Here is a 13,117-nt window from a genome sequence, read left to right as displayed (position 1 = left end):
CCCGGCAATGAATAGGTCTGGTCCCCCTCCTTCGCAATAGACTAGTCCGATCCACACCCCCCCCCCCCCGGGGCATGCGGAATGAGCTGGTTTGTAGGAGCCGGATGTTCCGAGATGGCGGCGCGTTGCTTGGTGGCGAGTGTGGGGAAGGGGCGACTCAGACAGGTCAGTGGGTCAGAGTGGTCAGTGTAATCAGGCTGGACTGTCCTGGGGGATGGCTAGTACTGGCGTCTGGCCTTTGCTCCAACTTCTAATCAGTCAATATGATTGTTGTAGGTCGCTACAAATTCTCAAGGTTATTCTGGTTGTGTAACCAGAATTTGGGGAGCGTGTTATATCAGTCCTGATTATGCTGGTCAGTGGAGTTTTGTCAATGTGCTGTCTTTGTGGCGGTCAAAATAATTATGTTGAGCCAGTGCGAGTATATTAGTGATACTAGTTACCGGGGATGGGGTGAGTGGCCATAGGTCTCCCTCAGGGGTGACACAGTGGTTATCACTGCTGCTTCCCAGTTCCAGGGTCCCAGGTTCAATTCTGGTCTTGGGTCTGTCTGTGCGGAGTCTGCACGTTCTCCCGGTGTTTGCGTGGGTTTCCTCCGGGTGCTCCGGTTTCCTCCCACAGTCCAAAGATGTGTGGGATAGGAGGATTGGCCATGCTAAATTGCCCCTTAGTGTCTAGGGATATGCAGGTTAGGTTATGGGGTTGCAGGGATGTGGTCGGTAGACATGGGTGACGTGCTCATTTGAAGGGTCGGTGCAGACTCGATGGTCAAATGACCTCCTGCACTGTAGGGATCCTATGATTCTAAGCTAAGATTCCATCAGTCAGTGCCAGTAATCCAGATGCGGCAGTTGTGGATAACTGTTCCCATCCTGAACCAGAAGCTGGTGGGAGATGAGAGTTCATAATATAAATCTATATTTCAAAGCAGTATTGAGGGAGTGCTGCACTGTTGGAGATGACATCTTTCACATGGGATGCCAAATTTTGGCCCCTTTAGTTCTCCACTACCTCACCCCCACACACTTTTTGAATATTCCATGCCAGATTTCAAAAATCATGGATGACATTTATCTCCTTACTATTTGTGAGATTTTGCTGTGTGTAATGCCTGCCACATTTTCTCTATATTACCTCAGACTTTCATTAATTGGCTAGGGAAACACTATAGAAATATAAGTTCTTTCTTTACTGAGGATGTGTGGCTATGCAGGTCTGTATAACCATGAGTTAAACTACTGATTAGTTATTAGGCATCACTGGTTACACTGGTCAGTTTAGCCCATTGAACAAGTTAGTGTAATTTATTTAAAAATTGGTTATTATATTTCCTATAGAGTTGTAATAATTCAAGAAGTTACCAACTAGCATTTAACTAGTGTTTGCAATCAATGGCTGAGTCCAGGCCCAGTCTGATTTAGCCAAGTTAAACATTGTGTTGTCAATTATTCAGCTAATGGAACTTCTCATATATATCATACCATATAATTTACAGTGCAGAAGGAGGCCATTTGGCCCATCGTGTCTGCACCGGCTCTTGGAAAGAGCACCCTACTTAACCCCACATTTTCACCCTATCCCTGTAGCCCTGCAACTCCATCTAACCTAAGGGCAATTTGGCATGGCCAATCCACCCAATCTGCACATTTTTGGATGGTGTGAGGAAACCGGAGCACCCGGAGGAAACCCACACAGACACGAGGAGAACATGGAGACTCCGCACAGACAGTGACCCAAGCCGGAATCGAACCTGGGACCCTGGTGCTATGAAGCCATAGTGCTAACCACCTTGAATAACCATAGTGCTGCCCTCCTTGAATAGTTACGCCAAATATCCAGTTACTAACCAGCTCAAGAAGTAATACTGTGGAGAGGATGAGTCACTGTTTATGACACCAGAAATGGAATGTAATTGGGGCTGTGAGAGCTTTGAACTTTGAAAGTGGATTTGCTTGGGTGAGGTTTAGAAGGAAAGGGTTTACAAAATACTATGTCAGGTAAACTGTTGCATGTCAGAATTGCAGTTTGTAAATTTAGCGGAAGTCACGCATTCAAGGGGAGATGGGGAGAGTCATAATATCACTCTACTAATAATCCAGAGGCCCAGTCTAATGCTCTGGGAACATTGGTTCAAATGTAATTAATCTGATAAATCTGGAACATAACACTAGCATCAGTAATAGTGACCAAGACAGCTATCACGATTGTTGTCAAAACTCATTTGGTTCCGTAATGTCCTTTAGGGAGGGAAATCTGCCATCTTTACCTGGTCTGGCCTATGTGTGACTCTAGACCCACAGCAATGTGGTTAACTCTTTATTACGCTCTGAACTGACCTAGCAAGCCGCTTGTTTTAAGGACAATTAGGGATGGACCTTGCCCCCAACACCCCCATCCCATGAAAGAATAAAGTGGGGGGAGAGAAATTAAACAACACATCAGTAGACTAAAAGGGATCTCTTCAGCAAGTTGGAGATACTGTATTTTTACTAAAGGCTCTGTTGAATAATCGATCCCTGCTGCAATGTCATGTTGGTCACAGAGAGAACCAATAAATTTATAATAACAGTGGCATCCCTCCGTCTTGGGAGATGATGGATTGCACCCAGGATGTATGCACTTCTTAGTTGAGCATCATCTGTTGTGGTTGCAGCGGCTGATTACATGTATGTGCCTGTTGATTTGTGTTGAGACAAACTAATAACTGGATTTTTTTGTTATTAAGGTGGCGCAGTAACTTATAGCCCAGAAGCAGGTCATTTAGCATGTACTGCCAATAGCTACTCTGTGATAATTATGATGTAGTAAATAAGAAGAAACTTTCCACTAATGGCAAAGCTGGCAACCAGAAGAGACAAATTTAAGATTGAAAAAGGACCCAAAATGAAATGAGTTTTTTTTAATAGTACACATATTTGTTATGACTTGGAATGCACTGCATGAGTAAGTTAAGTAAGTTAAATAGTAACTTTCAAAAGGAAATTGAATACAACTTGGCAAGGAAACAAGTTCAATGGGCTATATGGAAAGAGAGAGGGAGGATTGAGCCTAACTGAATCCTTGATCAAAAAGCTGATCTTATGCCTTGTAAGGATTTGTTCTCCATAGTTTCTACCTCAAATCTTCCAATGTTAAATGGAAAATAAATTACACATCAGGATTATCTCAATCCTACTAAAACAAATTTTACCTGTCTGCCTCTGTTCCCCTTCCTATCCTCACAACAGTTCCAACTTTTGAGCCATCTTCAAACTTTGAAATTATGCCCAGAATGCCCAAATCCTGGTTACTAATCTATATGAGCCAACGATTATGTATTTTATGGTCCATTCGATTCTGCCTTTGACTACATAAATCCTTTCTAATAACGTATCAGACCGTTGATCAATAGTGTCACTCGCCCCATTTTTACTTCCTTCCCTAACTTACTTGATTACTACTATAGCAGGGGTGCCAAACTCAAATACACCGTGGGCCAAAATTAAAAAATCGGGACAAGTCGAGGGCCGGACTGGTTCAATGTTTTTTTGCAAAACTTATTGAAATGAACTTATTGAACCTGGAACTAATAAAGCTTAGGTTATTGCCTATAAAAACAACATTAAATATTAAATAAATAAAAAAATTAGTTGCATTTATTTCTTATTGCTTTATCTGGAGCTTTTCCAGAGTAATTTCTAATGAAAACATTTTTCCACAGGCCAACACTTTGTGATTCACACTATACCTGAATAAACTCGGCATCAGCCATATCATACGCCATAGGCGCTTCAATTGCTGGGGCCAGCTTTAATAGTAATTAGATATTATTAGGGCAGCATGGTGGCCTAGTGGTTAGCACAACCGCCTCACGGCGCTGAGGTCCCAGGTTCGATCCCGGCTCTGGGTCACTGTCGTGTGGAGTTTGCACGTTCTCCCCGTGTCTGCGTGGGTTTCGCCCCCACAACCCAAAAATGTGCAGAGTAGGTGGATTGGCCACGCTAAATTGCCCCTTAATTGGAAAAAATAATTGGCTAATCTAAATTTTAAAAAAAAAGTAATTAGATATTATCTCGCGGGCCAAAGATAATTCCACCGCGGGCCGGATTTGGCCCGCGGGCCTTGAGTTTGACATATATGCTATATAGCCAGGAATATTTAGTGCCTATTCGTCACCTTATTCCTTCCCCATTGTCGTCATATCATAATACCATGTGGCTACTTGTATCCGCAGCTCACCAGCTTTATCTATCGCACCCTGTGTGTTAAGCACATTCATTCCAAATCCATCTTAGTCTGCTTTAAATTTCCTCCCAGTCTGAAGACTGTCTCCCATTTCTATAACATGATTTGGCGATGCCGGCGTTGGACTGGGGTGAGCACAGTAAGAAGTCTTACAACACCTGGTTGAAGCCCAACAGGTTTGTTTCGAATCACTAGCTTTCAGAGCGCAGCTCCTTCATCAGGTGAATGAAGAGGTGGGTTCCACAAACACATATATAGACAAATTCAGTGATGCAATATGATACTTTGAATGCGAGTCTTTGCAGGATTTTAGTTCTTTACAGGCCCAGATTCTGTTATTGGAGAGAGGGATAATCACAGGTTAAATAGGTGTGAATTGTCTCAAGCCAAGGCAGTTGGTAGGATTTCGCAAGCCCAGGCCAGATGGTGGGGATGAATGTAATGAGACATGAATCCAAGGTCCCGGTTGAGGCTGTACTCATGGGCGCGGAACTTGGCTATCAGTTTCTGGTCGGCAATTCTGCGTTATGACGCGTCCTGAAGGCCGCCTGGGAGAACGCTTACTCGAAGATCAGAGTCTGAACGCCCTTGACTGCTGAAGTGTTCCCCGACTAGAAGGGAACATTCCTGTCTGGCGATTGTCGCGTGATGTCCATTCATCCGTTGTCACAGCGTCTGCATGGTCTCGCCAATGTACCACGCCTTGGGACATCCTTTCCTGCAAGATGGATGTTGAGGCTAGGGATGAATGTTTAAGTACTCTAGGTCAAGTTATCATATGGAAGGGGGAAATTTTGGAAAGTTTTTTACGCAGAGGGTGGTGGGTACCTGGAATGCTTTACCAGCGGAGGTGGTAGAGGCGGGCACGATAGCATCATTTAAGAGGCATCTAGACAGGTATATGAACGGGCGGGAACAGGGAAGTAGACCATGGAAAATAGGAGACTAGTTTAGATAAAGGATCTGGATCGGCGCAGGCTGGGAGGGCCGAAGGGCCTGTTCCTGTGCTGTAATTTTCTTTGTTCTTTGTTCTTTGCAGCGTATGAGGTAGACAACGTTGGCCGAGTCGCATGAATATGTACTCCGTACCTGGTGGGTGGTGTTCTCGCGTGTAATGGCAGTACCCATGTTGATGATCTAACACGTCTTGCAGAGGTTGCCATGGCAGGGTTGTGTGGTGTCGTGGTCACTGTTCTCCTGAAGGCTGGGTATTTGCTGCAAACAGTGGTCTGTTTGAGGTTGCGCAGTTGTTTGAAGGCAAGTAGTGGGGATGGCTTTGGCAAGATGTTCGTTTTCATCGATGTGGTGTTGAAGGCTGCAAAGAAGATGTGAATGAAAATGAAAATCACTTATTGTCACAAGTAGGCTTCAAATTAAGTTACTGTGAAAAGCCCTTTGTCGCCACATTCCGGCGCCTTTTTGGGGAGGCTGGTACGGGAATTGAACCATGCTGCTGGCCTGCCTTGGTCTGCTTTAAAAGCCAGCTATTTAGCCCAGTGTGCTAAACCAGCCCCTATGTTGTCATTTCTACGCTCTGGGGATGTACTGGATGACGATGGATAGTCTTGACGGTTGTGTCTCATGTTTGTCTTCTGAGGAGGCCAGTGCGGTTTTTTGCTGTGGCGTGTTGGAACTGTCGATCCATGAGTCAAGTTCCCGTTCTTACGAGGGTGCCTTTCAGCGTTTGCAGATGTTGGTTATGTTCCTCCTTGCCTGAGCAGATCCTATGTATACAGAGGGATTGTCCATAGGGGATGGCTTCTTTAATGTGTTTAGTGGGGAAGCTGGAGAAGTGGAGGATCGTGAGGTTATCCATGGGCTCAATGGGTAAGGATGGACTTCTGGACGCGCTACAACGCAGAATCGCCGAGCAGAAACTGATAGCCATGTTCCGCACTCGTGCGTATGGCCTCAACCAGGACCTTGGATTCATGTTGCTTTACATTCACCCCCCCCCACCATCTGGCCTGGGCTTGTGAAATCCTACTAACTGTCCTGCTTGAGACAATTCACACCTCTTTAACCTGTGATTATCTCTCTCTCTTTATGGAAATAACATTTTCTATCAACTTAAATTTGCCTCCACTCATTCCACCTGTGTAGATCTATAATTTCTAATCAATTGAGTTTTGTATTTTTACAGATTCCTGCAGTGTATCAAGCATCAGCTCACAGATTCCACTTTGCTGTCAATGGGAAGCAGAACAAAAATGCACCCAAAGTTTCAAATTCAGTAAGTAAAAAATTCAGTAAGTAAATATCCAGAAAATTGAGATCACAGTCTCTTACTGTAGATATTGGTCAAATTTCTGAGATTATTAATATCACTTGATCACCTATGCCCAGCACTGAGACTGAAAGGTCTAACAGGAGTCCAAATGCATCTTGTTCAATTTAGTGCTACTGCATCAAAAGATATGTTGATGTTTTCTGAATTTAAAGACCCAAGTGCTTTCAAAGCCTGCTGCTTTTTAGTAAGAGCCTCTTTTTTCAGTTTAATGGTTTCAGTCCTTGTGTGTTGGAAGGAGCTGCGCTCCGAAAGCTCGTGTTTGAAACAAGCCTGTTGGACTTTAACCTGGTGTTGTAAGACTTCTTACTGTGCTCACCCCAGTCCAACGCCGGCATTTCCACATCGTTGGAATATTGGGCGTTGCAGGGGAAAAAAACTTGATCGCTCATACAATGACACTGGAGATCTGTTTCACAAGGCCTGCCCAATGGGGAAGTAATTGGTGTCAACATGAATGAATTCAGATCAAAATTAGGGATGTGGATGAGGGATGACAAGGGGATTCTGTTCCACGTACCCCATTGTAACCATCTAGATAGTGTAGGAGAAGGAGAAAGCTGGACTTTTGGCGTAGCCACAGGCACTAATCAGAGCAGCAATATGTCAGTTTTTGGACTCTTTTCAGAGAGTGGTGCCAGATCGAGGAAATGTGGGGAGCTGCATCTTTTTAAATGCACATTTCATGTGACTTAGTAAACCTAACCATCTAGGGGAGATGGATACAGAGAACAGAGGCAACAGATGCAAAGCAAGAGAAATATAATGATGTGGTTTCCCCGGCCCCACAGCTGCATATTTCACGATGGCGCACTGTTCACTGGCAGCAGGATTCTTTGTTCCAGCCATTTGTCAATGGGATTTTCCATTGGAGCCACTCCACTCACGGGAAACTGTGTGAGCTGCCAGTAGGAAAAGAGAATCCAGACGACTGGAGAATTCCAGCCAATATTTCCCAGAAGTTACTACTGTACAGTGGTATGAGAAATGTAAACAGACTGTCAGCTCACTGTCACTCATTATACTTTCTCGCACAAAGATCTCCTAAAACAAGTATTTAACTTGAACTTTAGTTTTAATATTGATGATAATATTGAGCTGACACTTGTGTATTATACACAACAATAAATGTACACATTTATATATTTTAAATTGATTTGTTGCTCGTGTTTCTTAGCTCCAATAGAACATAGAACGATACAGCGCAGTACAGACCCTTCGGCCCTCGATGTTGCACCGACATGGAAAAAACTAAAGGCCATCTAACCTACACTATGCCCTTATCATCCATATGCTTATCCAATAAACTTTTAAATGCCCTCAATGTTGGCGAGTTCACTACTGTTGCAGGTAGGGCATTCCACGGCCTCATCACTCTTTGCGTAAAAAACCCACCTCTGACCTCTGTCCTATATCTATTACCCCTCAATTTAAGGCTATGTCCCCTCGTGCTAGCCACCTCCATCCGCGGGAGAAGGCTCTCGCTGTCCACCCTATCTAACCCTCTGATCATTTTGTATGCCTCTATTAAGTCACCTCTTAACCACCTTCTCTCTAACGAAAACAACCTCAAGTCCATCAGCCTTTCCTCATAAGATTTTCCCTCCATACCAGGCAACATCCTGGTAAATCTCCTTTGCACCCGTTCCAAAGCTTCCACGTCCTTCCTATAATGAGGCGACCAGAACTGTACGCAATACTCCAAATGCGGCCGTACTAGAGTTTTGTACAACTGCAACATGACCTCATGGCTCCGGAACTCAATCCCTCTACCAATAAAGGCCAACACACCATAGGCCTTCTTCACAACCCTATCAACCTGGGTGGCAACTTTCAGGGATCTATGTACATGTACACCGAGATCCCTCTGCTCATCTGTTGTTTTCCTTCCAGTGACATTGCATCCACAGTGCTATGACATGAGGGGGAAAAGAGAATAAGTAGCCTCTAGTATGCCTTCAGTTCTTAATTTTAACGTTACAAACTGCTATGCAATCTTCAACCTACCTTTCCTCTCCAAAATCTTTCAACATGGTATTGGCTCCCATCTTTCCAAGAATTCTGTTTGAATCCCTCCAATCAAGTTTCTTGATTGTCATTTTTGTCCTTTTCAACCTGTCTGCACCCTTTGAAATGGCTGACGAGGTATCCTCCTCCAACCCCACCTTACTGTCGTCCAGCTGGGTGGGACTGCTCTCACATGGTTCTAATCTTTTCTGTCCATATCGCCAGAGTATCACTTGCAATGAAATGAAATGAAAATTGCTTATTGTCACAAGTAGGCTTCAATGAAGTTACTGTGAAAAGCCCCTAGTTGCCACAATCCGGCGCCTGTTCGGGGAGGCTGGTACGGGAATCGAACCGTGCTGCTGGCCTGCCTCGATCTGCTTTAAAAGCCAGCGATTTAGCCCTGTGCTAAACAGCAGAATGCCTTCTCTTCCTGCTCCCACACCGTTACTTCTGGAGTCCTACAAGAATTTAACCTGAGTCGTCTCCTAGTTTTCGTCTACATCCTCTTCACTCGGTGACATTATCACAAGGCTCAGTGTTACTTTTCGTATTTATGTTGACACCACCCAGCTTTACCTCACCTCCACCCCTCTCAACTCCACTGTTGCTAAATTATCAGATACCTTATTTGACATCCCAGACTGGATGAGCCAACATTTCCTCCAGTTAAACATTGGGAGGACTGAAGCCATTGTTTTTGGTTCCTCATCCAAACTTATTTCTTAGTTCCCGACGTTACCCCTCTCTTTGTCTATAGTCTGAGATTAAGCCATTAGAACATAGAACAGTACAGCACAGAACAGGCCCTTCGGCCCTCAATGTTGCGCCGAACCATGATCACCCTACTCAAACCCACGTATCCACCCTATACCCGTAACCCAACAACCCCCCCCCCCCTTAACCTTACTTTTATTAGGACACTACGGGGAATTTAGCATGGCCAATCCACCTAACCCGCACATCTTTGGACTGTGGGAGGAAACCGGAGCACCCGGAGGAAACCCACGCACACAGGGGGAGGACGTGCAGACTCCACACAGACAGTGACCCAGCCGGGAATCGAACCTGGGACCCTGGAGCTTTGAAGCATTTATGCTAACCACCATGCTACCCTGCTGGTTGGCTACCCTCTTATTGCAACCGTGGTATTGTTGAGAATGAACTTCCAACCTCATGTAGCCTTAGTGCCAACACTAAGACTGCCTATTTCCACCTCGTAACATCACCAGACTTCATGTCTACCTTAGCTCAGCTGCTGCTGAAACCCTCATTGATACCTCAAGACTGAACTATTCCATCGCGCCTCTGACTGCCCTCTATGCTCTAAACTTGGGGTCATCCAAACCTCAACTGCCTGGAACCATGGATGACGGGTGGAATTGTGAGACTAGCTGAGATGAAAAAGGAAGCATACATAAGATCGAGGCGACTCAAAACTGATGAAGCTTTGGAGGAATATCGGAAAAGTAGGACAAATCTCAAACGTGCAATAAAGAGGGCTAAAAGGAGTCATGAAATATCTTTGGCTAACAGGGTTAAGGAAAATTCCAAAGCCTTTTATTCGTATATAAGAAGCATGAGGGTAACTGGAGAAAGGATTGGCCCACTCAAAGACAAAAGAGGGAATTTATGCGTGGAGTCAGAGGAAATGAGTGAGCTTCTTAATGAGTACTTTGCATCGGTATTCACCAAGGAGAGGGACATTATGGATGTTGAGGCTCGGGATGGATGTTTAAATACTCTAGGTCATGTCGGCATAAGGAAGGGGGAGGTTTTGGGTATTCTAAAAGGCATTAAGGTGGACAAGTCCCCAGGACCGGATGGGATTTATCCCAGGTTACTGAGGGAAGCGAGGGACGAAATAGCTGGGGCCTTAGCCGATATCTTTGCAGCACCCCTGAGCATGGGTGAGGTCCCGGAGGACTGGAGAATTGCAAATGTTGTCCCTTTGTTTAAGAAGGGTAGCAGGGCTAATCCAGGGAATTATAGACATGTGAGCTTGACGTCAGTGGTAGGCAAACTGTTGGAGAAGATACTGAGGGATAGGATCTATTCACATTTGAAAGAAAATAGACATTTCAGTGATAGGCAGCATGGTTTTGTGCAGGGAAGGTCATGTCTTACAAACCTAATAGAATTCTTTGAGGAAGTGATAAAGTTAGTTGATGAGGGAAGGGCTGTAGATGTCATATACATGGACTTCAGTAAAGCATTTGATAAAGTTTCCCATGGCAGGTTGTTGGAAAAAGTGAAGTTGTATGGTGTTCAGGGTGTACTAGCTAGATGGATAAAGAACTGGCTGGGTAACAGGAGACAGAGAGTAGTGGTGGAAGGGAGTGTCTCAAAATGGAGAACGGTGACTAGTGGTGTTCCACAGGGATCCGTGCTCGGACCACTGTTGTTTGTGATATACATAAATGATCTGGACGAAGGTATAAGTGGTCTGATGAGCAAGTTTGCAGATGATACTAAGATTGGTGGAGTTGCAGATAGCGAGGCGGACTGTCAGAGAATACAGCAAAATATAGATAGATTGGAGAGTTGGGCAGAGAAATGGCAGATGGAGTTCAAACCAGGCAAATGCGAGGTGATGCATTTTGGAAGATCTAACTCGAGCAGACTATATGGTCAATGGAAGAGTCCTGGGGAAAATTGATGTACAGAGAGATCTGGGAGTTCAGGTCCATTGTACCCTGAAGGCGGCAACGCAGGTCGATAGAGTGGTCAAGAAGGCATGCAGCATGCTTGCCTTCATCGGACGGGGTATTGAGTACAAGAGTCGGCAGGTCATGTTACAGTTGTATCGGACTTTGGTTAGGCCACATTTGGAATACTGCGTGCAGTTCTGGTCGCCACGTTACCAGAAGGATGTGGATGCTTTAGAGAGGGTGCAGAGGAGGTTCACCAGGATGTTGCCTGGTATGGAGGGTGCTAGCTATGAAGAAAGGTTGAGTAGATTAGGATTGTTTTCGTTGGAAAGACGGAGGTTGAGGGGAGACCTGATTGGTCTACAAAATTATGAGAGGTATGGACAGGGTGGATAGCAACAAGCTTTTTCCAAGAGTGGGGGTGTCAATTACAAGGGGTCACGATTTCAAAGTGAGAGGGGAAAAGTTTAAGGGAGATATGCGTGGAAAGTTTTTTACGCAGAGGGTGGTGGGTGCCTGGAATGCTTTACCAGTGGAGGTGGTAGAGGCGGGCACGATAGCATCATTTAAGATGCATCTGGACAGATATGAACGGGTGGGGGACAGAGAAAAGTAGACCTTGGAAAATAGGCAACAGGTTTGGATAAAGGATCTGGATCGGCGCAGGCTGGGAGGGCCGAAGGACCTGTTCCTGTGCTGTAATATTCTTTGTTCTTTGTGCCTTAACTCTCAGCAAGGTTCCTTCCCCTTCCCGTATCACCACTGTACTCGCTGACCTACATTGGCTCCCTGTCAAGCAATATCTTGTTTTTAAAGTTCTCAAACTTGTTTTCCAATTCCTCCATGGCCTTGCCTCTCCCCATCTCCGATCTCTGCCACCCCCACAACACTCCAAGTTATCTGTGCTCCACAATTCTGAACCTTTGTGCATTTCTCACTTTTAATTGCGCCACCATTTGTGGTGTGCCTTCAGTGTCTCCGCTCCATGCTCTGGAATACCATCCCTATACCTCACTTTCCTTCTCTCAGATATTCCTTAAAATCTACTCACTATTTTAGTCATGTGACTAAATATTTCCTTATTTGGTTCAGTGTCACAATTTTATAATGCTTCCGTGAAGTGCCTTGGACCTTTCATTGTGTTAAATGTGCTATATAAATATAAGTTGTTTTGTACACCACTAAAAATATTTGTTGTCTCTCCTTTACTTTTGAAGTCTGCGGCATTACACTTGGTAACCAGATTGTGTCTGTGTCTTGTTTCCCTGATTCAGATCTCCACTCAGTACCCAGTGGTTGATCACGAGTTTGATGCGGTAGTGGTCGGAGCCGGTGGTGCTGGATTACGAGCAGCTTTCGGTTTATCCGAGGCTGGTTTCAACACTGCCTGTATTACAAAACTTTTTCCAACCAGATCACACACAGTCGCTGCTCAGGTGAGATGCACTGATGTTCTTTCCATGTGTTGCAAGCAGTGATGTTTTCTGATCAGTTGTACTGACTGGACTGCTCCCTTTGTCATTGTGATTGAGCAGTATGAGTAAGGATCATGAGAATCATTCAGAATGAAAATTGTTGGGGTGAGGGGACATGACTGGAGTGAGTGCTCGGAGATCCGGTTGGGGCCGGTTTTAGGGAATGTGGATGGAAAGTGAATGGCAGGGCAGCAAGTGACTAGGCCTGGTGCTAAGGGATGCAGCTGTGGCAAGCACCAGTAGTAGCCAAGTGACTTAGGTCATTAGGTCAGTGTTCGGGGATGTGGCTGGGAATTCTGCTAGAGAACCTGATTGTGGCAGGCATTAAAGGACATTGTTGAGTAAGGTGTGGTTGTGGCTGGGTGCCATGGAGTGCATAGCAAGTTCCCAGATGTAACACTAGGATTAAAGGCCACATCTTAAATCTGCAGGGCCAAATTGGGCCTAGGTTTAGCATCTCATCAGTAAATGGC

The 13,117-nt window shown here is 45.0% G+C and overlaps 1 protein-coding gene across 4 annotated transcripts in view; it reads left to right on the top strand.

Annotated features, from left to right (window-relative positions):
- The window catches only part of sdha (succinate dehydrogenase complex, subunit A, flavoprotein (Fp)), a 142,788-nt gene that overhangs the window by 58,880 nt on the left and 70,791 nt on the right, over positions 1-13,117 (top strand). For 2 of the 4 annotated variants that reach the window (XR_005462135.1, XM_038809809.1), the window contains exons 1-3: positions 11-165; positions 6,368-6,457; positions 12,444-12,605. Coding sequence is in view for 3 of the 4 variants with exons in the window: in XM_038809809.1 (XP_038665737.1) it covers positions 82-165; positions 6,368-6,457; positions 12,444-12,605 (336 nt within the window). In the remaining variant the exon portion in view is untranslated. Of the gene's footprint in view, positions 1-10; positions 166-334; positions 356-6,367; positions 6,458-12,443; positions 12,606-13,117 lie in introns of those variants that run through there. The other 2 variants (XM_038809811.1, XM_038809810.1) reach the window with 2 other exon arrangements.

The sequence above is a fragment of the Scyliorhinus canicula genome, chromosome 10 (assembly GCF_902713615.1).
Source record: "Scyliorhinus canicula chromosome 10, sScyCan1.1, whole genome shotgun sequence".
In the NCBI taxonomy this organism is placed as follows: Eukaryota; Metazoa; Chordata; class Chondrichthyes; order Carcharhiniformes; family Scyliorhinidae; genus Scyliorhinus; species Scyliorhinus canicula.
Note: the sequence above shows the minus strand (reverse complement) of the source record. Positions and strands in the feature narration are given on the sequence as shown.